This window comes from Spea bombifrons, chromosome 8 (genome assembly GCF_027358695.1).
Source record: "Spea bombifrons isolate aSpeBom1 chromosome 8, aSpeBom1.2.pri, whole genome shotgun sequence".
Taxonomy (NCBI): Eukaryota; Metazoa; Chordata; class Amphibia; order Anura; family Pelobatidae; genus Spea; species Spea bombifrons.
In genome coordinates this window covers 20958198-20981114 of record NC_071094.1, presented here as the reverse complement: position 1 = coordinate 20981114, position 22917 = coordinate 20958198, and the positions used below count along the sequence as shown (strand labels likewise).

Genomic DNA, 22917 nt, shown 5'->3' with positions numbered 1-22917 from the left:
TGGTGTTATAGTTATGAAGAAAGGTTTACAAATTTAAATCTGTTTAGTTTAGAAAAACAGTGCCTCAGAGGGGATATGATAGCATTATATAAATATATTTGGGGCCAATACAAACCATTGTGTGGCAATCTGTTCATAAACAGGACTATGCATAGGACACGTGGTCATGCGTTTAGACTGGAAGAAAGGAGATTTAGTCTAAGGCAGAGTTCATATGTCATATCCCCCACCAACCATATTTATATCTCCCATCATCATCATCATCACCATAATATTGTCTATGCTCCTGACCCAGCTAGTTTAGTGACCTGAAAAATAATTTTGAAAATAAGATTGTTTATCTCAGTGAATATAGAATGTTGATTGTTAATTTCAGAGGCTTGTTGTCCGCTGAACATTTGGAATTCATTACGTAGGCATTATATTTTAAAGCAAGTTATAATCTTTGCTTTTGCTATTATATTAACCCCTTAACGTCCATTGACAGGCCAGGCACATCATGCAAAAACGAGATCGGCCGTATCTGGCCCCTCCCCTGGGCGTCAACATCTGCCATGGTGGCGGGCGCTCACTTTAAAAGGGTTTAGAAGGCCATCAATGGTGTTGCTGAAATGTCTCCAAAACGAGGTTCGATAATGAGACACTCGAACACTCACCCCAGGGCGCGCTGTGACCGCTCCGGAGAACAGTCACAACCACCACTGCGAGTGATTTTGCGCCAAGTCCTTTAAAAAAAAAAATAACAAAGTTGGAAATGTTCGCTAGGGGTAAATTGCATTGGCCAGCTTCAAAGATACCCAAAATAGCACATGGGGCAGAATAACCAGATGTTTTTAAAATAGCAAAATGCTACTTGTACTTATTGCCCAATAACTTGCAGAAAAAAAAGCCAAAAAAACATAAAAACATTGGGTACTTTAAACTCAGTACAAAATAGTAGAATCTACTTAGCAGGTTTTTTATATTAGCTTTTTTTAGATGAGTAAGAGATTTTTCAAATAAAAGTGAGAAAATGGTTTTGTTTTCAATTTTTCATCATATATTTTTTTTTTTATAGGAAATTAAATAATATGATCAAATGGTATCTGAAGAAAGCCCTTCTTGTCCTGAAAAAACAATCTATAACTTGTGTGGGTACACTAAATGAGCTCTAAACACGAGCACCGCAAAGGTGTTAAAACAGCCTCGGTTCCAAAGAGTACAAAAAGTAAAAAAAACGGGTAATCTAGCAACTCTCTGATTCTCCCCCGCCCTTTCAGGCTCTGTCTATGCTGCTACACCACACTACGCGCCCTATTTCACATTACAAGAAATCTATTGTTTGACATTTACTTGATGCGGCTAAATGCCTCATCCCTCTGTACTGGAAAAGTACAGTGGAGGAGGTCAGGAGAATTGAGGATATCTCGGCATAGGGAGGTGTACACAGCCACCTGGTTTCACCGGTTGTCCTTTGCGTCCATTTGTACTCCCATAGTCTACGGATTCTGTATTCCACAGAGGACTCCTGGGGTACGTGATGGGGCAGTCCCGGATGTGGTCAAGACTATTGTTCTACAACTCTGGAGGGGGCTGGCGTATTTACGTTTTTGATTATGTTTTTAGTTTTTTGTCTACTGTGGTATTGACCAGAATGTGTACGTAGGAAGGCATATACAGCCGCTTGGTTTCACTGGCTGTCGTATGTGTCCAATTGCACTTGATAGATCTCAAAGCCCTCAGAGGGGTCCAGCATAAAAATTGTCAAATATATGTGTGCCACAATTATTGGCACCCCTATATGAGAAAAATGTAGTTGAAGTAAATTCCCAGTGATATTTTACACTTTTTAGTATACTTGGGTGAATAGGAACAGGAAATTGTTAAACGGTGACTTCTTATTTCACAGGGGTATAAACCTTAGGTAGTACATAGGCCAAATTCCCGTAGACCAAGAAATATAGCTGTAATGTGTGGCAAAAGGTTGTTGAGCTTCACAAAATGGGAAGCGGCTATAAGAAATTAGCAAAAGCATTGAAAATGCCCATTTCCACTATCAGGGCAATAATAAAGAATTTTGAGTCAACTGGAAATGTTGTGAATTAACCTGGAATAGGATTGGCTTAATTTGTAACCTGAAATAACAGACTATGTTCGTTTTCAGGGGATGGAGAAAAAGACAAAAAGGATTTTAAAGAACATCTCTCTCAGTATGAAATATGACATTATGGATTTGCCTCAATTGTGTAAATTGCTTATAAATGTTAGGTGTGTGGTTAAGCTGCAATCAAAATACAATCTGCAAATGTTTGGACAGACATGACAGCTACAAATTTAGCAACTACATAATCTGTGCTTTCCAAAAAAAAGCCTGTTTGTCATATAGAGAAAAGAGTAAACATGCAGAACAACAAGTTCTTTTGTCTCCGTATAATAAAAGCCTTAGTCTTGATGGGACAAGAACGTAAACGCCTGATATTATTTTGTGTGACCCTTCAGCCTGGTACCACAGACCTGTACTATGAAAACATTAAAAAAAATGCTTTATAGCACTAAATTTACTGTCATCTTTATACTGCTCCCATCATGCACTGGAGGCACTCCTGATTTCTCAGGTAAGAACTTTTCTAATTTGTAAATATAACATGTTAAGTTCCTTGCATAGTCAGACGCTGAACGCATAGATATACTAGAGGCTGTCTAAAAGCATTCTTTTGATGTTAGACTGGGCAACTAATAAACATATCCGAAAAAAATACTTTTGAAAAATATTTAGAGATTCAGGAATCACTAGCTTAGACCAGGAGTGGTATATTTGCAGGACTCGGACATTTTGCAGATTGGGAATTTAGCCACATGTTTTTACTCTGGAGAGCGCTCCCAAAATTGACCCTGTGGAATTCCTCCAGCAAAGCCGTCAATAATATAGTGGTCCAACGTCTGCGGCAGACAACATGCTCAATCTGCATTATACAGTCTTCTGTACAAATTCACCACGAGGGACTCCACAGAAGCCCATAAAAAAACATAAGATGGATCCAGTCAAGGTATGAATGCTCATTAAATGCATTGTTTCTGTAATGTTCCAAGTGATTATAAATGGAATTTAAAATAAAACTAAAATAACTTTGGATCAGACCAAACAAGTGGGCCCCGGTTTCCAGCCCGGTTTTACTTGAATTTAAATAAGATAAATTTAGATAAACCTGTGTCTTGTTTGCAAATGTTTGATATCCATGATATCCATGAGAGCAAAGTAAGCTAATTAGATTCTGCTTAGCTCAGAATGCAATTATGGTTTAGTCAGGAGGAGTCTTATTTGTAAACCACATTGCTACAGGTAGTAGGTGCTGGCATTTGAAAAGCACATAAAATTAAGAATGGTTTTTCCCTTGAGTATAAAATAGGACCTCTCAAGTTTCTAATGTAGGAAGCAAAGCTCATCGACACAGACCCAGTAAAGGAGTAAATACCGTGCCCTGTTAACTAAAACCTAATTAGATTATAACTTAAATGTATTCATGTTTACTTCAACATTACCTTATTCCTTAACATAGGTTATCTACAGAAGGTGCTGAAGAGCCAAACATCTCATGCCTGTGATGGAGATGCAATAAGTGTCTCCTGTCCGCACAAGACATCTATCAGCATCATGTCTGCTTTCTATGGACGTAGGATCTCAAGTCAGAATCTTTGCCCTTCCATACTTGGGGAGACGAACGAGGACATGTACTGCAGTGCCCCCACTGCCCTCCAGGTGCAGAAACATATTTTTTTATAGCAATAATACCTATTTATGTATTCATGATGCTGGCCCCATGATACGCTATGCAACTGCCTAGGGTTACATTTCAGGGTCTGCAGCTACAGTGGGGCAAAAAAGTATTTAGTCAGCCACCAATTGTGCAAGTTCTCCCACTTACAAAGATGAGAGAGGCCTGTAATTTTCACCATAGGTACACTTCAACTATGAGAGACAGAATGAGACAACAAAGTCCATAAATCACATTGTCTGATTTTTAAAGAATTTATTTGCACATTATGGTGGAAAATAAGTATTTGGTCAATAACAAAAGTTCATATCAATACTTTGTTATATACCCTTTGTTGGCAATGACAGAGGTCAAACGTTTTCTGTAAGTCTTCACAAGGTTTTCACACACTGTTGCTGGTATTTTGGACCACTCCTCCATGCAGATCTCCTCTAGAGCAGTGATGTTTTGGGGCTGTCGCTGGGCAACACGGACTTTCAACTCCATCCAAAGGTTTTCTATGGGGTTGAGATCTGGAGACTGGCTAGGCCACTCCAGGACCTTGAAATGCTTCTTACGAAGCCACTCCTTCGTTGCCCGGGCAGTGTGTTTGGGATCATTGTCATGCTGAAAGACTCAGCCACGTTTCATCTTCAATGCCCTTGCTGATGGAAGGAGGTTTTCACTCACGATACATGGCCCCATTCATTCTTTCCTTTACACGGATCAGTCGTTCTGGTCCCTTTGCAGAACAACAGCCCCAAAGCATGATGTTTCCACCCCCATGCTTTACCGTAGGTATGGTGTTCTTTGGATGCAACTCTGCATTCTTTCTCCTCCAAATACGACAAGTTGAGTTTCTACCATAAATTTCTACCTTGGTTTCATCTGACCATATGACATTCTCCCAATCCTCTTCTGGATCATCCAAATGCTCTCTAGCAAACTTCAGACGGGCCCAGACATGTACTGGCTTAAGCAGGGGGACACGTCTGGCACTGCATGATTTGAGTCCCTGGCGGCGTAGTGTGTTACTGATGGGTCCCCCCGTGTGGTTCTGGGATTTTTGCTCACCGTTCTTGTGTTAATTTTGACACGGGTGAGATCTTGCGTGGAGCCCCAGATCGAGGGAGATTATCAGTGGTCTTGTATGTCTTCCATTTTCGAATAATTGCTCCCACAATTGATTTCTTCACACCAAGCTGCTTGCCTATTGCAGATTCAGTCTTCCCAGCCTGGTGCAGGTCTACAATTTTGTTTCTGGTGTCCTTCGATAGCTCTTTGGTCTTAGCCATAGTGGGGTTTGGAGTGTGACTGTTTGAGGTTGTGGACAGGTGTCTTTTATACTGATAACAAGTTCAAACAGGTGCCATTAATACAGGTAATGAGTGGAGGACAGAGGAGACTCTTAAAGAAGATGTTACAGGTCTGTGAGTGCCAGATATCTTGCTTGTTTGTAGGTGACCAAATACTTATTTTACCGAGGAATTTACCAATGAATTCATTAGAAATCCTACCATGTGATTTCCTGTATTCTTTCCCCCCATTCTGTCTCTCATAGTTGAAGTGTACCTATGGTGAAAATTACAGGCCTCTCTTATCTTTTTAAGTGGGAGAACTTGCACAATTGGTGGCTGACTAAATACTTTTTTGCCCCACTGTACTTTGGACCAAATTAAATTATTTCTGAAGAAGAAAATAAGTCCACAAGACCACCTGTGTGAACATTTAACAGTTTGCTGATTTTCTCAATTGGAAAGAATCTCTGAAAATGAGGCCACACTCCCCCCCATGAAACGGACAAAAGCAAAGCAAAAACATTTCATCCGAAATCTGCAGGCTCTTTCACTCACACTCTCTGAATTTCTTATCACCGTCTATTCCGACCACTTCCGCGTCTTGCAGCTCTGATTCCTTGTCTAGCATTACTTTACATTTATTTATATAGTGCCAGCGGATTCCGTAGCTGTGTTACAATCAGTGAAATAATTTAAAATCACATACAATAAACTGATACAAAAGGCGAAGAGGGCCCTGCTCTTCTGAGCTTACAATCTGGTCAGTGATTGAGGGAGAAGTGAAAAAACAGGAGAGGACTGGTTGGATGGGGATGAGTTGACAGGGCCCAGATAATCTTTTGGCCATGTTAAGAGGAGAGGTTGCATGCTTTTTGAAAAAGGTGAGTTTTCAGAGTGCTTTTGAAAGTGGCAAACAAGGGAGAAGGTCTGATGGAAAGGGGAAGAGAATTCCACAGAAGGGGTACAGCACAGGTGAAATCCTGAATATGGGAGTGAGAAGAGGAGACGCAAGTCATGAGAGAAACGAAGAGAGAGGTTAGCTGGAATTTGGATATGGTAGAGGTATAGGAGAGTTCAGAGTTGTTAAGGACATTATAGGTCAGGTTTACATCTTCTTGTTCTTTATCTTCTTGTTCTTCTATCGTTTTTCTTCTCTCTTCTTTCTTTGTCCGCATTACTGGTAAACTTCCAAAATGGGGGAGCTCCCGTGGACATCCTTTTCCCCCAACCAGCATTTTGCCTTAACATAACCTTGTGGGAATTTTGGCCAAAATGGTGGAGTTTCTGGTGATTTGAGGATCAGGGGAGAGGACGTCACCGGAAGCTCCAATATTTTGTCTGAAGTTCACACAGGGTTCTCTTAGAGCAAAATTGTGAAGCTTCCATCCCGATTGATCTGTGAGACACGGAAGTGGAATTAGTCAGTAGAGAAGGTAGGGATACATTCAGAGAATATGAAAGAAAGAGGGCATGCAAATGAGAGTGTGATAGAGTGAGAGTAAATGTGGGCATTGGACAACGAATTTCATTCCAAATCTAAAATGCCCCCCTGATTGCCATCCAAAATTAACGGCCAGGAAACGGAATGCGATGTCTGAAAGAATGGGCCAGAACTAACCAAAAAAATTGTCTGAACCTTTTTGGCTCATTTGCAAATGTCTAGTGAACAGTATATGCGAACATATGTTTGATTTTGTTGGGCAATAGTAAAGTGTTTTTATACCAGTATTTTTCATCAATGCAAAGTAAAAGGTGACACAAAATATGCACTGTTCACTGTCTTTAATGCATATGATTGTTTAGAGATCCCTTGAAAACATTGTGCTGTTACCTTGAAAATACATGAGGTGATTCTGCAATGTTTTGTAATGTGAGAAAAAAAGAAACAAAAACTGGAGAGAGCTGCTCTTATTGTCCCAAAAATCACTTCCAGCTCCAGTCAGCATTCACACCTTGGAACCCTGCTATGTGTACCCAATAAGTAGCCTCATATATATTCACAGAACTGCATTAACATAGATAAACAGTTCCTACCTGTGCTTTGTTTGACAGCCAGGCGGGAGCCATCTCTGAGTACCCTGGGGCCCTGTATGACAGGTCATTCTGTCACATATCTCTCCTTTAAAAAGAAAACTGAACTGGGGCCAGACTCATAGTTACATAGTTACATAGTTATATAGACTGAAAATTAAAGATTATATCCCTGAATATTATGTGCAGTTCCAGTTGCAGTTTAAATGTCTGTACAGACTCCGATAAAACTACCTCTGCAGGCAGAAAATTCCACATCCTTATTGTCCTTACTGTAAAAAACCTGGTTGCAGACTCCAACCAGGTCTGCAACCAGTTCAGTCAGGGAGCAGAGCTCTGTCACTCCTAGAGTTGTGGATGCTGGCAAGAGGCACCTGTCCCACTAACTAGTACTGGCAGTGGCGGAACTACCGGGGTCGCAGGGGTCGCGACTGCGACCGGGCCCTGGAGTTCTGCCAGTCAGGGGGGCCCAAGGGGTGCCGAGCGGTTGCTGAAAACGACCGCTCGGCAACTCTTGGGCCCCCCTGACTGACAGAAATCCAGAATGCCTCCGCTCCCCGCCGCTGCTGCCGCCGCCGCTGCTGCCGCCGTCGCCATCGCCACTGCCGCCGTCGCCGCTGCCGCCTGCCTCAGCGCTGCCCAGAGTGCAGTGTTGGGAGCGTGAGGCGTTTGTCTCGGCACCCGAGACAAACGCCTCACGCTCCCAACACAGGAGTTGACGGTAAGTGACCTACAAAGGGGGGGTAGGGAGGGAGTGGGTAGATCGTGAGAAGGGGGGTAGGGAGGGAGTGGGTAGATCATGAGAAGGGGGGGTAGGGAGGGAGTGGGTAGATCGTGAGAAGGGGGGTAGGGAGGGAGTGGGTAGATCGTGAGAAGGGGGTGTAGGGAGGGAGTGGGTAGATCGTGAGAAGGGGGGGTAGGGAGGGAGTGGGTAGATCGTGAGAAGGGGGGTAGGGAGGGAGTGGGTAGATCGTGAGAAGGGGGGTAGGGAGTGAGTGGGTAGATCGTGAGAAGGGGGTAGGGAGGGAGAGGGTAGATCGTGAGAAGGGGAGGTAGGGAGGGAGAGGGTAGATCGTGAGAAGGGGGTGTAGGGAGGGAGAGGGTAGATCGTGAGAAGGGGGTGTAGGGAGGGAGAGGGTAGATCATGAGAAGGGGGGTAGGGAGGGAGAGGGTAGATCGTGAGAAAGGGATATATGGGTTGGGGTGGGGGGTGAGTACTCCCCAAAACAATTTTTCAACAACAAAACAGTACTCACCCAGCCACACTCTGCTTCTCCCAAATAACGTAACTGCCGCTGGGAAGAAGGGCCAAATGTGCCTTCTCCCTGGAGTCCTCTCAGCCGCTGGGGAGAAGACAGAGAGGCTGGGGTCCCTTCCATATGGGGTTCTAGGCTGACTGCCCGGCACCTCTGGGGACCTCAGGTGGTGACCATAGTCCAATCCACCTGCATGGTACAAAGGTCTCCAGGTGCTATTTTTGTATGATCCACTGCGAGGGGAGGGAAGCCAGATGCATTCCCTCCTGTATACTTCTGCTGGGGAGAGATGTCGATCTGCCACTCTCCTATTGCCAACACTTCATAGTGGGGGTAAAGCCAATTAAGCTGGGGTCACAGAAAGGAGAGGGCAGAGGCCAGTGGCATGACATGACCTTCCCGTGCTCCACCATAAAAGCCCCAAGGGAAGTACCGCAGCAGCGGAGGTTATAGTGGTAAATCAATATTTATTGAAGGTTTTCAAAATTTTCAAGTAAATCGTAACAAGGGAAGAAGGGTACAGAAAAAAGTGCCAGGTAGCAGCAGAGGTTGTCTACGTGCATTGTGCAGATGTTCACAGTCTGCCCCCACTAGACACCAGGTAGTCTGAAGCACGGGGAATGCTTTGGTAAGTCTGGGGGGGCAGAGTGGCATATAGGGGGTATAAGGCATATCAGGGAAACAGAGTGGCATATAGGTGGGTGTAATGCATATCTGGGGTGCAGAGTGGCATATAGGGGGGTATAAGGCATATCACGGAGGCAGAGTGGCAATAGGGGGTATAAGGCATATCTGGGGAGGCAGAGTGACATGCCGGGGGGGAATATATGCATAGCTGGGGGCAGGTTGACAAATAACCTATAGCGTAGTCTTTTTTTTCTAAATTGATATTAAAATTTTGGGCAGTCATTTTATAATCAGGGTCGTCTTATAATCGAGCAAATACGGTATTTACATAAGTTTTAGATCTACTAACCGATGATTGTTATTATGTAAAACCATAGAAGTAGTTAATATTATATTAATTGTGACTTGTCATCTATCTACTGTTTATGTTGTCTGATATTAAAAATGTTATTTTCCTTTTAATATTACCAAATCATTTTTAATCTCAGTGCACTGGCTGAAGAAAATTTGAAGCAGACAAAAGTGCCAACTGGCTTGCAGACTGTTGTAAATAAACTAACATTTCTTTGTGATATTATATGCTAAGAACTATCGACCTTGTTTTATTCCCTTACAAGAAACTCTATGACGAATGCCAGAATCTACGCTCTTGCCGCTTTTCTGTAAACAGCAGGATTTTTGGATCAGACCCCTGTCCTGGGACTAATAAATACCTACTTGTGTCGTACAAATGTAAACCAGGTGAGTTACAATGCTCTGGACAAATTATATCTATTTGAAATAAATCATGTGTTAAAATATATAATGTTTGATCTTAATGGGCCAACATTTTTGCAGACTATACTATGCTTTTGCAAATATATTTAGAATTTTTTCACTCGCCTATGTTATTTTGTTCTTATACAAAATCTTCCTATTTCCTTAATCCAAGCATTGAGGTAGACCCATAAAATAAAAAGCTTATTCCTGCAGTCATATGCAGGGGAAACTAATGTATTGCAGAAGTAGCCTCTTAAATGGACAGAAAGTATTAAAGTAATAATATGTATTTTATTTGTACTAGGAAGGGTCAGAAACCAATGAGCAGATTGGGGGAGGGGATCAGGACACCTAGGCAGCAGCGTGGACACACGAAGCCAGGTCAGGATACCAGAATATCTACGTGATCAAACAAAGCTGGGTTAGGATACCATAATAGTGGTGCGGTCAAATGAAGCCGGGTCAGCAGGGGTGGCCCTGAACCTAACCTAAACGGCCATGCGCCGCCCACTGAGGTGGCTGATTCGGTCGCACCAGGACCTTTTTTAATGCGGGGCAAAAGCCTGCAGCACCCGCGGGGCCGGCCAGTCCATAGGCCAGCACATCGAGATGCCTTTGCGGCCGTAAGACACGCCGGCTGCTTTAAAATCTTAAGCAGACCATGCCACTCAGTGCCTCAGTGAGGCTCTTCGTCCTGCCCCTTTGCTCAAGGGGCAGAGTCACACGGAACAGCTCCTCGTGACAGGGAGAAGAACAAAAACCATGGATGGTGGGCTGATTTGGTGGCGCAACGGGCCACTTGACTAGACTTGCCCCCTGGCCTTAGGCTGCCAGCCCTCCCCTGCAGGTCAGGATAGCAGAACAGTAACGTTGACAAAGGAAGCTGTGTCAAGATACTGGAATAGCAACGTGGTAAACAAAGCCGGATCAGGATGCCAAAATAACAATACACTGCAGTAGCATAAACAGAATAACACCACGAAAGTACCTTACAGATGTCTCTGTGCCTTTAAATCATGAACTAGTCCATACTGTCTATAGACAGTAGAAGGCATCTAATAGAAGAAAACCTACTGTGCATGTGGGCACAGCGTCATTACATCACCTGCTAATACTGGCAAGGATGGATGCCAGGTGTCGTCCCTCCTTGTGGTGCTGGACACTGAGCTCCGTTATGTAAAATGGAAACTCACCTGTTTGTTGATAGATATCTTTAACTGGTTTCTTTAATCCCACAGGAAACCACAGAGTAAAAACAGTTTGTGAGAATCAACATCTAAATCTGACTTGCAAAGGTAACTCGCTACTATCAATCTACTCTGCTAGATATGGCAGAACTTTACAAAGGAAACTGCATTGTGATTCAGACAACGAAACCACTGCAGAATACGGTGAGTGAACACAGATTGACTTCTAGATTACAAGACGAGTGCATGAGTGGTGTAACAGAACATATAGGGTTCATGAAAAACAACTTACCGTAATTGCTAGGTCTAGGGATCTGCGACTGAGAGATACTGATAACATTATATAAATGGTAAGGACTACAGCAAGGCAAAAGGGAAGAACATGGTGTAACACATATAACAGAAAGGAATAGAACAGAAAGCAGGGAATAAGCAGAGAGGAGGGATAAGAAATTAAATACACAAAGAAGCAGAACTCAAATGCAGGTGCTATATTGAAATAAACTACAGAATATAAGATCAATAAACTTTATTTTTTAACATCAACAAATACATGATGGGATAGGAGATAAAAAGCCAGCTAACACATTTTGTGGCACTCATGGCCTCTGCTTAAGGATGAGTTGGATATCAGTAGAAATAACCTTAAACTCTTATGACTGATGGTATCTTGCAATTCCCATTCTTTACGGACATTAATTAAAAACAAGATCTTATACCTCCAAGAACACTTATCCCATCAGGAGGATCCAGCCTCCCACATACGAATCCACATATTATTAGAATCGTACCATTAGCTTGCAGCATATATATTTAGATACTGAATATACTGTATGGAGACTATAAAATATAAAATAGATTATAAAGTTGTATAACTCCTATCATAAAGAAAGTAAATTAAGGACAAAAAGTACATCAAGATATATATATATATATATATATATATATATATATATATATATATATGAACATAAAAAGACTATTAACTGTTCAAAGATAACTAATATTACTATACGCTCCTTAAAAAGACATTTTGGACAATGTTATGCGTCCAACAGTTTGGGGAATGCCCTTTTCTATTTCAGCATGAATGTGCCCCACAAAGAAAGGCCCTAACCTCAACCCTATAAAACACCTTTGGAATGAACTGGAACGGAGATTGTGAGCTAGACCTTCTCGTCCAACATCAGTGTCTGACCTTACAAATGCTGCAATGGATGAATGGGCAAAAATTCTCACAGAAGCACTCCAAAATCTTGTGGAAAGCCTTCCCTGTTATAGCTGGAAAGGGGGGCAATGTCATATTAATGTCTATGTATTTAGAATGCATTGTCATAAGAGTGCCTGTTGGTGTAATGGTCAGGTGTCCATTTTGTCCATACACTGTGTGTGTGAGATGGTTGTGCGGGAAAATCCCAGTAGATCAGCAGTTTCTGAAATACTCAGATGAGCCTGTCTGGCAACAATAATGCCACATTCAAAGTCACTTAAATCCCCTTTCTTTCCCATTCTGATGCTTGGTTTGAACTTCAGCAAGTTGCCTTGACTACACCTACATGCCTAAATGCATTGAGTTGCTGCCATGTGATTGGCTGATTAGCTATTTGTGTTAACAAGCAATTGAGTGTATGTGTGTGTGTGTGTGTATATATATATACCCCGGAAACAGCCAGCCTGTGCCACGTCTGCTCTGGAAACAGCCTGCCTGGGGCCCTGCTCTTGCCAGCTTACGATCTAGCCAGCTGAGGGGAAAGAAGGGGTCAGTAATAAAAAACATCTCCAGGTGAAAACAAGGGGTTTAGATTTATTTGTCTTTGAATGCTTAACACACATTTTCTGGCTTCGGCGCCGGACAACTCTTCGTGTTCGTCTTCGTGGGGGAAAAATCTTCGTATTCCGTGAATATCCGCCCGTTCCTGTGTTCAGTTTGGGCGAATATTCGTGTACATTCTTTGTGTTCGTTTTTTTTTCTTTGTTTTTCGTAGAACGGGTTAATACGGGGTTAACGCCGTATGGACTATGCAGCAGATTTGGCGCCAGGATTTTAAATGTCCGTACAAGCAACTCTATTGGTCGCCTGCAGGGGCCTCCTCTGCCATCAACCAATGAAGTACACCTGGGAGAGACTGCTGGTCTCCCTGTTCCAACAGTTGAAGGTCTGTACAAGCAACTTTATTGGTCGTTCGTACGGACTTTTAACTCTTGGAGTGGGGAGACCAGTGGTCTCTCCCGGCCAAGTTGCAGCACCTGGATTTTAAAAGTCTGTACAAGCGACTCTATTGGTCGCCAGCAGGGGCCTCCTCTGGCATCAAGCAATTGGGGGATGTCAAAGCAGCAGTCATATACACTGACACAATGTCAAGTGCAGGTGAAGGTGCTTCCTTCTCCATGATTGAGTGGGAGCCCTTCAGGCAGCTGCTAGAGGCCCTCGCTCCCCGCTGCTACATCCCCTATAGTACCACCTTCAGCAGGACTGTGTTGTCCTTCCTTTACCAGTTTTGTGTCTCATTGTTGAACGACAAGCTGACCAAAGCAGTGGGACAAACTATCCACTTCACCTTTGACGTATGGAGCACCACTAGTGCACAGCATGCCTTTCTTTCACTGACAACACACTGGTGACTGCCCACATATTTTCAGGTCTATAACATTGTAGGTGGTGTAGGCACACAAGGTGACAGGAGGGATGGGGCAGCAGGATAGCAGGGTTATAGATCTTTTCTACTGCATAAGCTCTACAGATAAGCTCACATTTTGGCAGTTTTTAGGATGCTGTTGGTGCAGTGGATTGGACCACAGGTAGGCATTGCAGTAGGAATGGGACTCGTAGTGACTGGGCTGTAAACATGGTGAAAGCAGTTAGAGATGGGGACTTTTTAGGTTTGCATAGTCCAACACATATAATACATGTGGTGGTAAGGGCAGCTACTCCAACTGATGAGCAGTGTAGGCGGTTGAAATTGATTTAATAGTGTCTTAAGATTGCCAGGCAATTTTACCGCAGCATGAAGGCAAGCCAGCACCTGAGGGAAGAGCAGGAGAGGTCAGGTCCCCTGCCAGAATTCCACCCTGGACATGATGGAGCAGATCCTGGAGTAGCAGTGACCTCTTCACTCTAAGTCCTCTGAGCAGAACATTGGGGTGTCTAGCCCATTGGGCACAGGGGAATGGTCATTAATGGGACAAGCAGCTGCCTTCATTAAGATCTCAGGGATTTGATCGGTGCCGGTCAGCCATCTTATTTGTGTCTCGACACAAAGCACAGCCTCTCGCCAATCAGCTGCAGGCTCTCGAAGGAGTACATGCTGGCCACCCTCTATGACTTAGAGGTTAAGGGCATGTTGGTCCATAGATTACAGTATGTGAGATTCAGCACAAAAGAGGCATGCTAAGTGAAGGGGAGATGCAGGAGTTGGACATGGAAATTCCAATATCCAATCCCCTGCATACACGCAGAGCAGCTCTATTAGGTTCACTGTAGCAGTAGGCATTTGGGCAGAGGTCCTTGATAGTTTAGTGGTACCACCCAAGCTCCCCAAAGTTAGACTAGCACCTCTGAAATGGTCAAAGCCTATGATGAGGAACTGGCACTGCCTCCTACTACTGACCCCCTAAGATATTGAGACGAGAATGCTGTTATCTAGGGTCAGAAAGAAGGAAGACTACAGTGTCTCTGACAGTCTCCTTTTAATTTGTAGAGCCAGTGCGGCAAGTATTGGAGCGGAGGGTGTGATTGAATGCCAGGGAGTGTGAGGTGGCGCCAGGGTCCAATTAATATTACGTGGCCCTCCAAACAGACTAAAAATGCAGAGGTTAATTCTTTACTAGCTTTGCTGCAAGTGTTAGCTATATTTCTGCTACACTGAATCCAGGGGAGACTATCTGCTCCCTGAATTCCACTTCAAATTCAACAAAACTCTCTGCAAGCACTATTACACTGGGTTTGTCACTGAGGAGCCAGTTAGGATGACTTCTGTCAGAGAGACCAAACTGGCAGAATAAAACCTTCTGCCTGCAAAAATGTCTCGTCGTAGGTATGCTCAGCGTAGCCAACCAGCAACGAGATTGACCTTTAAAAAAATGTCAAGCCATAAAATACCGATCACTTAGCAACTCTAGTTGTATCAATGCACGTTTTACTTTTCCCCTTCTTCAAGTAACACTATACATTACTTATGCTTTTATAGAATGTTATACTCAGACAGCCTTTAGAAAAGTCTCAAGGAGATGTCACCGCCGACACAACTGCTCTATTGGAGCTGACATTCAGACTTTTGGTGATCCCTGTTTTCCAGGAGTAATGAAACATTTGACTGTCTCATATACATGCGGTAAGTGCATTTGATCAAATAATCATATGTAACAAACTGAATAATTGGGTCTTGTCGCTAAGCACCACATGTTCTGGTTGCTCTTGCACAGATATAATGGGCTTTATTCAATAACCCCTCCAAACCTTATTTGTTTTTACTACAGGTGATTATTGCATGGTGTCCAATTCAATTACCTATCAATAATCTAATTCTTAGTCTAAGAATCTGCACTATGACTGCTAAAACACAGAAAACATTTGCGCTTGGGATTCAATGGATGTAATGTTTTTTTACCTTAATCATTTACACACATTTAATTACTACTTGCATATGAATTCTAAACAGTTGGTAAGCAAATATGATGATAATGCGGTCAGTTTATGGAAAAGTATTTGTCTTGTTTCAGCTTCAGTTCACATCAAGAGCATCTGGACACATTTTTATTATCTTAATTGGGTCTAATTGTTCAATTACTTTCTTCTGAATTAGCTGTCTGGAGGTTTACTTTTTGGTGATTGTTAATTAATAATAGCATTTATTCTGAGGACATTTTGGAGTTCCGATCATTTAACCCCACACAATGCCCATATTTCTTGACTATGTCACCTGTCCTAATTGTTTTTTCTCCAAAATTATAGAAACAGTATGGGTCATTAAATCGGACTCGGTATGCCTGGTCTGAGTCTGCATATTAATTCCAACTAGGTTACAAGTTATATCGCATGTTTGTGATGGTGTTATGTAGTCAGGGGAAGGCTAGCATCTTTCATCAGTTGCCTCCCTGTTCGCATTGTCAGCTCTCCTCTGTAAATAGGTTTTCTATGAGTTTTGCTCATAATGTTCATCCGTATGTTTCTTGACCACAGTTCCGAGGCGTCTTCTGGAAGAGGTTGGGGACTCATCTTCAGATCCTTTTTCTCTTTCAGATTTCAGTCATGGTAAGAGCATGCCATATTGTATAGAAGTGATCACTTTAGTTCTGTCTGGTCTGTCTGGTTAAATAATTTTACTAGGGCTGAAACAACTAATCGATAAAATCGATAATAATCGATAATGAAACTCGTTGTCAACGATTTTCATTATCGATTAGTCAAATCGATTTTTATCGATTTTATCCTTATATAATCCGACCTCAAACAGAGATCGGATTATAACACTAGAATCCAGATCTCCTGCGACGCTGCAGGGGACCTGGATTCCCCTCACTGTCGGCCGGTCTCTCACTTCCGTCTCTCTCCCCCCTCCCATACACCCCTCTGACTTCTCCCCCCTCCCATACACTGCTCTGCCTCTCTCCCGACTCCCTGGTATTTTGTGAACCTCCGTTGCTGACAGGCACTTTCACTGCAGCTTCATAGAAGCCTCAGCGTAAGTGAAGGTGAGTAACGGAGGCTGTCTGTGCACATCGTGCAGACCCACGCCGGCTGACAGAGAATCGAGGTCTCCTGCAGAGGATCATCCTCTCTGTCAGCTGGTGGGGGTCTGCATCGCACAGACAGCCTCCGTTACTGCAACGGAGGTTCACAAAATACCAGGGAGTCGGGAGAGAGGCAGAGTGGTGTATGGGAGGGGGAGGAGTCAGAGGGGTGTATGGGAGCCACCCTCCCATACACCACTCTGGCTCCTCCCCCTCCCATACGCCACTCTGCCTGACAGGAGGCAGAGTGGTGTATGGGAAGGGGGAGGAGGCAGAGTGGTGTATGGGAGGGGGGAGGAGCCAGAGTGGTGTATGGGAGGGGGGAGGAGCCAGAGTGGTGTATGGGAGGGAGAGAAGGCAGAGTGGTGTATGGGAGGGGGAGAAGGCAGAGTGGTGTATGGGAGGGGGAGGAGGCAGAGTGGTGTATGGGAGGGGGAGAAGGCAGAGTGGTGTATGGGAGGGGGAGGAGCCAGAGTCGTGTATGGGGGGGAGGAGCCAGAGTGGTGTATGGGAGGGGGCGAAGGCAGAGTGGTGTATGGGAGGGGGCGAAGGCAGAGTGGTGTATGGGAGGGGGGAGGAAGCAGAGTGGTGTATGGGAGGGGGGAGGAGGCAGAGTGGTGTATGGGAGGGGGAGGAGGCAGAGTGGTGTATGGGTGAGTTATAGTGGTGTATGGGGGGTATAATGAATTTCAGGGAGGCAGAATCAGGGGGGGCATAAGACATATCTGGGAGTAAAAGGTATATCAGGGGGCTCAGTTGGATATCACTGGCATATAAGGAGTATAAGGCATATCGGGGGCACAGTGGCATATCAGGGGCACAGTGGAATCTCTGGCATATAAGAGGTATAAGGCATATATGGGGCAGAGTGGCAAGCTGGGGGTCAGATGTGCATAACTGGGGGCAGTTTGGTAAATAAAAGAAAATATAAACAAGGCTTTTTTCTCAGTTTTTATTAAATATGAAAAAAGTTAACATATGAATTAATATTTACTGATAACTTTGTACACTGTGTTTGGGTTCTTGTAGCTTTTATTATTATGTCAATAAAATAAGAAGGTGAATAGCGAGAGGCCATTGCAATAAAGAGATGAAAGTGTAAATTGTACGTTTTTTATTACATTATTTTAAATAAATAAAAAATTGCATTTTTTATCCGATTAATCGATTAATCGAAAAAATAATAGGCCAACTAATCGATTATTAAAATAATCGTTAGTTGCAGCCCTAAATTTTACACTGCCGTGGCAAAGGGTATCAACTAGTTCTGTTTATTAAGCACAGGGAGTTTTTATGTTTGCAAAATAGGGCATATTTCAAACTGTTAAATTGGAGGTAAAGTATTAGGTTAAATGTATTTTATGAATAGTACATTAGTCAAAAACAAGATAGATTTGAATACAAGATTAACGATAACATATAGGCCTATGATCCCAAGCTATAGAGCTTAAATCAATAAGTGCACACAGTGCAGTCTTAACAAGAAGCATCTCTTTAACCCCTTTGTGCCACTCAGCAATACCCCTCAATTTACACTCCCGTCTCCTCCCTTGAAATTCTATTCTCTCCCAACTTCTCTTCTAAGTAAATACTTTCTCCTGTATTCCCTCCTATTTTCCCCATACAATTTCTGAGATATCTGCTTTTCCTGCATTCTTACCATTCGTAGTGCAGGTAGGGTCCAGTACTTGATTAAGACTCTGCCACATGGATTTTGATGGCTACACACACACACACACAATATCAGCTTGTCAGTCAGGTGCTTGCAAGCAGTGGGAGCTACCACATAGTAGTAGGGTCATATAACATAGTGTTATGTGATCCTGCTGTGCAGCAGTCTACCAAGGGCAGTAACTCTGCTGCTTCTGCCATGCAGCCAGTGGAGCAGCCAGATTATCCATCAGTACCGTACAAATATTTAAATAATTTAAAGTGTGAGAGTTTCCCTTCACAGTGACTTCTAAGTACATTGCACATGCTGTGACTTTTGGAAATTTATGCAACATGAATACCTCAAAATATTAAATTGTTTAGACATACTATCTTAGATTCTGGAATATAAAATGCAATTGAAACTGCCAACACACATGCCAACAGCATACTCTCCATACTCTTTAGCGCCATTCCTAAAATGTTGAGGTCCAAAATTATTTAAATTTGGCCCATTTGTTTTTGGACAACAAATTCCATTTCCTGCCCATTCCGTTTGGATGAAAATTGGGGACCATTTAAAATTCAGGAACCAAATTTGTTGTCCGACACCCACATTTACTCTCGCACTCTCTTTTTGTTCACTCTCTCGTGTTTTCTGTCTCTCTGCATTCTCTGACGACTCATTCAGTTTCTGTGTCTCACAACTTCTTGTTCTGCATCTTCTTCTCTTCCTTTCTCCTCTTTTATATCTTCTCTTTACGCTCTCCTTTTTTTAATTGGGGGAGGACGTCACAGCAAGCACCGTCATTCTGTCCTCACGTAAACTAAGGACAATATGGCGGCGCTTGCGGGGACATCCTCTCCCTCAATTGGAGGATGGGTAGTGGCGTCTTCTTCCCCGATTAGAGGATTGGGGACGACGTCGCTGCACGTTCCCACCTAGTTGTGTCCTCAGAGATGTGGACAAAGAAAGAAAATACCAGATTTAAGATAGAATGGAGAAGGGATAAGATAGAATATGAAGAAGTTGCTCGACAGAAGCGGTCAGCAGAGAAGATAGAGAAACATTTAGAGAGCTTGAGAGAGAGTGAATGAGAATGCGAGTGTGATAGACTGTGAGTGAATGTGGACCCACAAATTTAGAAAAATTCAGAGCGATTTGATCTGTTTTCGTCCGATTCGATTCTGGCCTCGTTTTAGGGGCTTCATACAAATGAATTTAACAAATTTGGTAAATTAGCAATTCGTGCAAATCAGAATGTACAAGTCTAATAGTTTATTATTTATTAGTTTATATAGTACCATCATATTCTACAACACACTGTTGTACTGTGAGCGAACCCGATGTAACAAGTGGTGCACCACAATGCATTGTGGGCTTACAAAAACAAAAGCTGAAGAAGGTCTTGCTTCCAATCTACAAGGAGGTGTGCGGATATTTTGCACACAAGGTGAAAGTGCATATGCCTAAGGCAGGCCAGCTACACAACTGTACTCCATTGTTTAAAAAATGTGAATAAGCTGATTTAGCACTGGAGAGTACAGTGCATTGTAACGACTGGATGAGGAGGACCCTGAATGGCGGAGTGAGCCAGGCAAACAGGAACCAGGAGTAGCCAGGAGAGCTGGAACCGAGAATCAGCTCTGGTAACCGGTAAAGCAGGAAGCTGAATCAAATCCAAAAGAGTAGTCAAACAAGCCAAGTCAATACCAACAATCAGAGAACAGGAGCCAAATCAGAAAACAGGAGCAAAGTCAGCAAGCCGGGTCAAATGAAGAAATAGTCACAGCAAGTCGCACAGGAAAACCACAGAATACACCAACCAAGGGTGACCTAGAAGAGGAAGTCCAGGTTTAAATAGGGACAGGTGGAGGTGTGTCCTGCATTAAGGAGGTCACCTGAGGTTATAAGAATACGTCACAGATGTAACGTGTAATATTATGTTTTGACCACACGGTGGCGCTGTGCTACCTGTGAAGACGTCGACCGGGTAGCGGTGGTACTCGCTGCCCGGGAAGCCGGCCGAGGAGGAAGCCACGGCGTGGGACCTGGAGAGGCAGGTAAGTCCTTACAGTACACCCCCCTCGAGAACCACCCGAAGGGCGACCAGGGCCGCTGCCCGGCCTCCCAGGTATTTGGAATGGAAGAGGCGAACCAGCCGCGGCGCGCAGACTTCGGAGGCGGGCAACCAAGATCTTTCTTCAGGTCCATAACCCTTCCAGTGAACCAGATATTGCTGAGCACCCCGGAAGATGCGGGAATCGAGGATGGAACGGATCTCGTAGTTCTCCGAGGAGGTGACAGAAACGGGACCAGGGCTGGCCAGAGGACGGGTAAAATGGGAGAACAACACTGGCTTCAGGAGGGAGACGTGAAACGTTCGAGGAATACGAAGGTTACGTGGCAGGTTCAGTTCATATGTGACAGGGTTAATACGGCGGAGGATGGAGTATGGTCCAGTATAGCATGGTGCCAGTTTTTGCGAAGGAGAGCGAAGGCGTATGTGACGGGTAGAGAGCCACACCTTGTCTCCAGGCATATAGGAAGGGGCAGGTAACCTTTTACGGTCATAATACCTCTTTTGTGTCTGAGAAGCACCTATGGACGCAGAGCGGACAGAGGACCAAACAGAAGACAGGTGTTTTAGGTGTGCGTCCAAAGCAGGTACCCCTACCTCTGGGGTGTCGGTAGGTAAAACAACTGGGTGGAAACCGTAGACACAATAAAAGGGGGTGTGTTGGGTGGAGCCTTGCACGGAGTTATTGAGGGCGAACTCCGCAAGTGGGAGGAGGTCAGCCCAGTCATTCTGGTTGTCATTAGCAAAAGCACGTAGATATTGTTCAAGGCGCTGATTAGAGCGTTCCGCTGCCCCGTTGGCTTGGAGGTGATAAGCCATGGAAAAGGACAGGGTGATACCTATGGCTTTACAGAAGGACCTCCAGAACCCGGGAGATGAACTGGACACCACGGTCAGATACGATGTCCTGGGGAATTCCGTGGAGTCTAACAACTTCTCTCATGAAGATGTCTGCGAATTCTCTGGCCATGGGAAGTTTAACTAGCGGAACAAAATGAACCATCCTGGAGAAACGGTCCACGATGGTGAGTATGGTGGTGTAGCGATGGGATAGAGGAAGTTCCACTATGAAGTCCATGGCAATATGGGTCCAGGGATGACAAGGCACCGGAAGGGGCTGTAGGTGACCAGCTGGAGGAGTCCTGGGGGTCTTGGTAGTGGCACATATGCGGCAGGATCTGAGGTAATCAGCCACGTCTTGTCTCCAGGACGGCCACCAGAAACCGCGGCTTAGGGCCTGGCTGGTGCGTTGAAGACCAAGGTGGCCTGAAAACTTTGTGGAACGGTGTACCTGAAGTATCCTTTCACGGTACACAGGAGGCACAAACAGTTTGTCAGGTGGGGTATGGGCTGGAGCAGACGGTTGGCTGGCTTGAATGCGTTGCAGGAGGGGAGAAGCAACAACTAGAGATACAGCAGAGACAATACAGTTAGCAGGGACGATGGATTCCGGGTCTGGTTTTTCCTCTGTGGCTGTGCAGAACATACGGGATAAAGCATCGGCCTTGGTATTTTTAGACCCCGGGCGATAGGAAATAACATAATTAAAACGTGATAAGAAGAGAGTCCATCGTGCTTGTCTGGGGGTTAGACGTTTGGCATCTGCAATATACTGGAGGTTCTTGTGGTCTGTGAGAATAGTAACAGGTATGCGGGAACCCTCTAGGAGATGACGCCACTCAGTAAGGGCGAGGATGACTGCCAGTAGTTCCCGGTTGCCGATGTCATAGTTCCTCTCCGCAGGAGAAAAGCGTTTGGAAAAGAACCCACAAGGATGTAGCGGACCTTCGTATGTTTTCTGTTGAGATAAGACCGCTCCAGCGCCGATTTCTGAAGCGTCCACTTCAATACTAAAAGGTTGAGAGACATCAGGGTGAACGAGGACCGGAGCAGAGACAAACAGATTCTTCAATTTCTGGAAGGCCTGAACAGCGGAGGCAGGCCAATTATGACAGTCAGACCCCTTTTTAGTGAGCGCGGTCATGGGAGCCACAACCTTAGAAAAGTCTTGGATAAATCGTCGATAATAGTTAGCAAAGCCGAGGAACCTCTGGAGGGCTTTCAGTCCTTGTGGTTGAGGCCATTGCAGAATGGCATGCAGCTTGTCGGGATCCATCTCGAACCCTGTACCGCTAATGACATAACCAAGGAAGGGTACCCGGGAAACTTCAAATACGCATTTCTCCAGTTTAGCGTATAAACGGTTTTCACAAAGGCGTGCCAGGATCTTTTTTACGTGTATCCGATGTGAAATCGGGTCCGGCAAGTGGATAAGCATGTCATCAAGGTAGATGACAATGAATTGGTGAAGATAGTCCCGGAAACAGTCATTAACGAATTCCTGAAATACTGCTGGGGCGTTACAGAGCCGAAATGGCATTACTGTATACTCGAATGAGGTTGTAAGCACCCCGTAAGTCCAATTTAGTGAACACCTTCGATCCCTTCAGGCGGTCGAACAACTCGGTAATGAGTGGCAAGGGGTATGTGTTTTTAATGGTGATTCGATTGAGGCCCCGATAGTCTATACACGTATGTAGACCGCCATCTTTTTTGGACACAAAAAA

The 22917-nt window shown here is 44.2% G+C and overlaps 1 protein-coding gene across 1 annotated transcript in view; it reads left to right on the top strand.

The window, feature by feature from the left end:
- The first annotated feature begins 1345 nt into the window (after positions 1-1345).
- LOC128503833 (protein eva-1 homolog C-like) overlaps positions 1346-22917 on the top strand; it is a 29637-nt gene continuing 8065 nt past the window's right edge. The window contains exons 1-6 of the mRNA XM_053474029.1: positions 1346-1385; positions 3537-3736; positions 9561-9684; positions 10941-11093; positions 15077-15220; positions 16069-16140. Coding sequence (XP_053330004.1) covers positions 1346-1385; positions 3537-3736; positions 9561-9684; positions 10941-11093; positions 15077-15220; positions 16069-16140 — 733 coding nt within the window. The remainder of the gene's footprint in view (positions 1386-3536; positions 3737-9560; positions 9685-10940; positions 11094-15076; positions 15221-16068; positions 16141-22917) is intronic.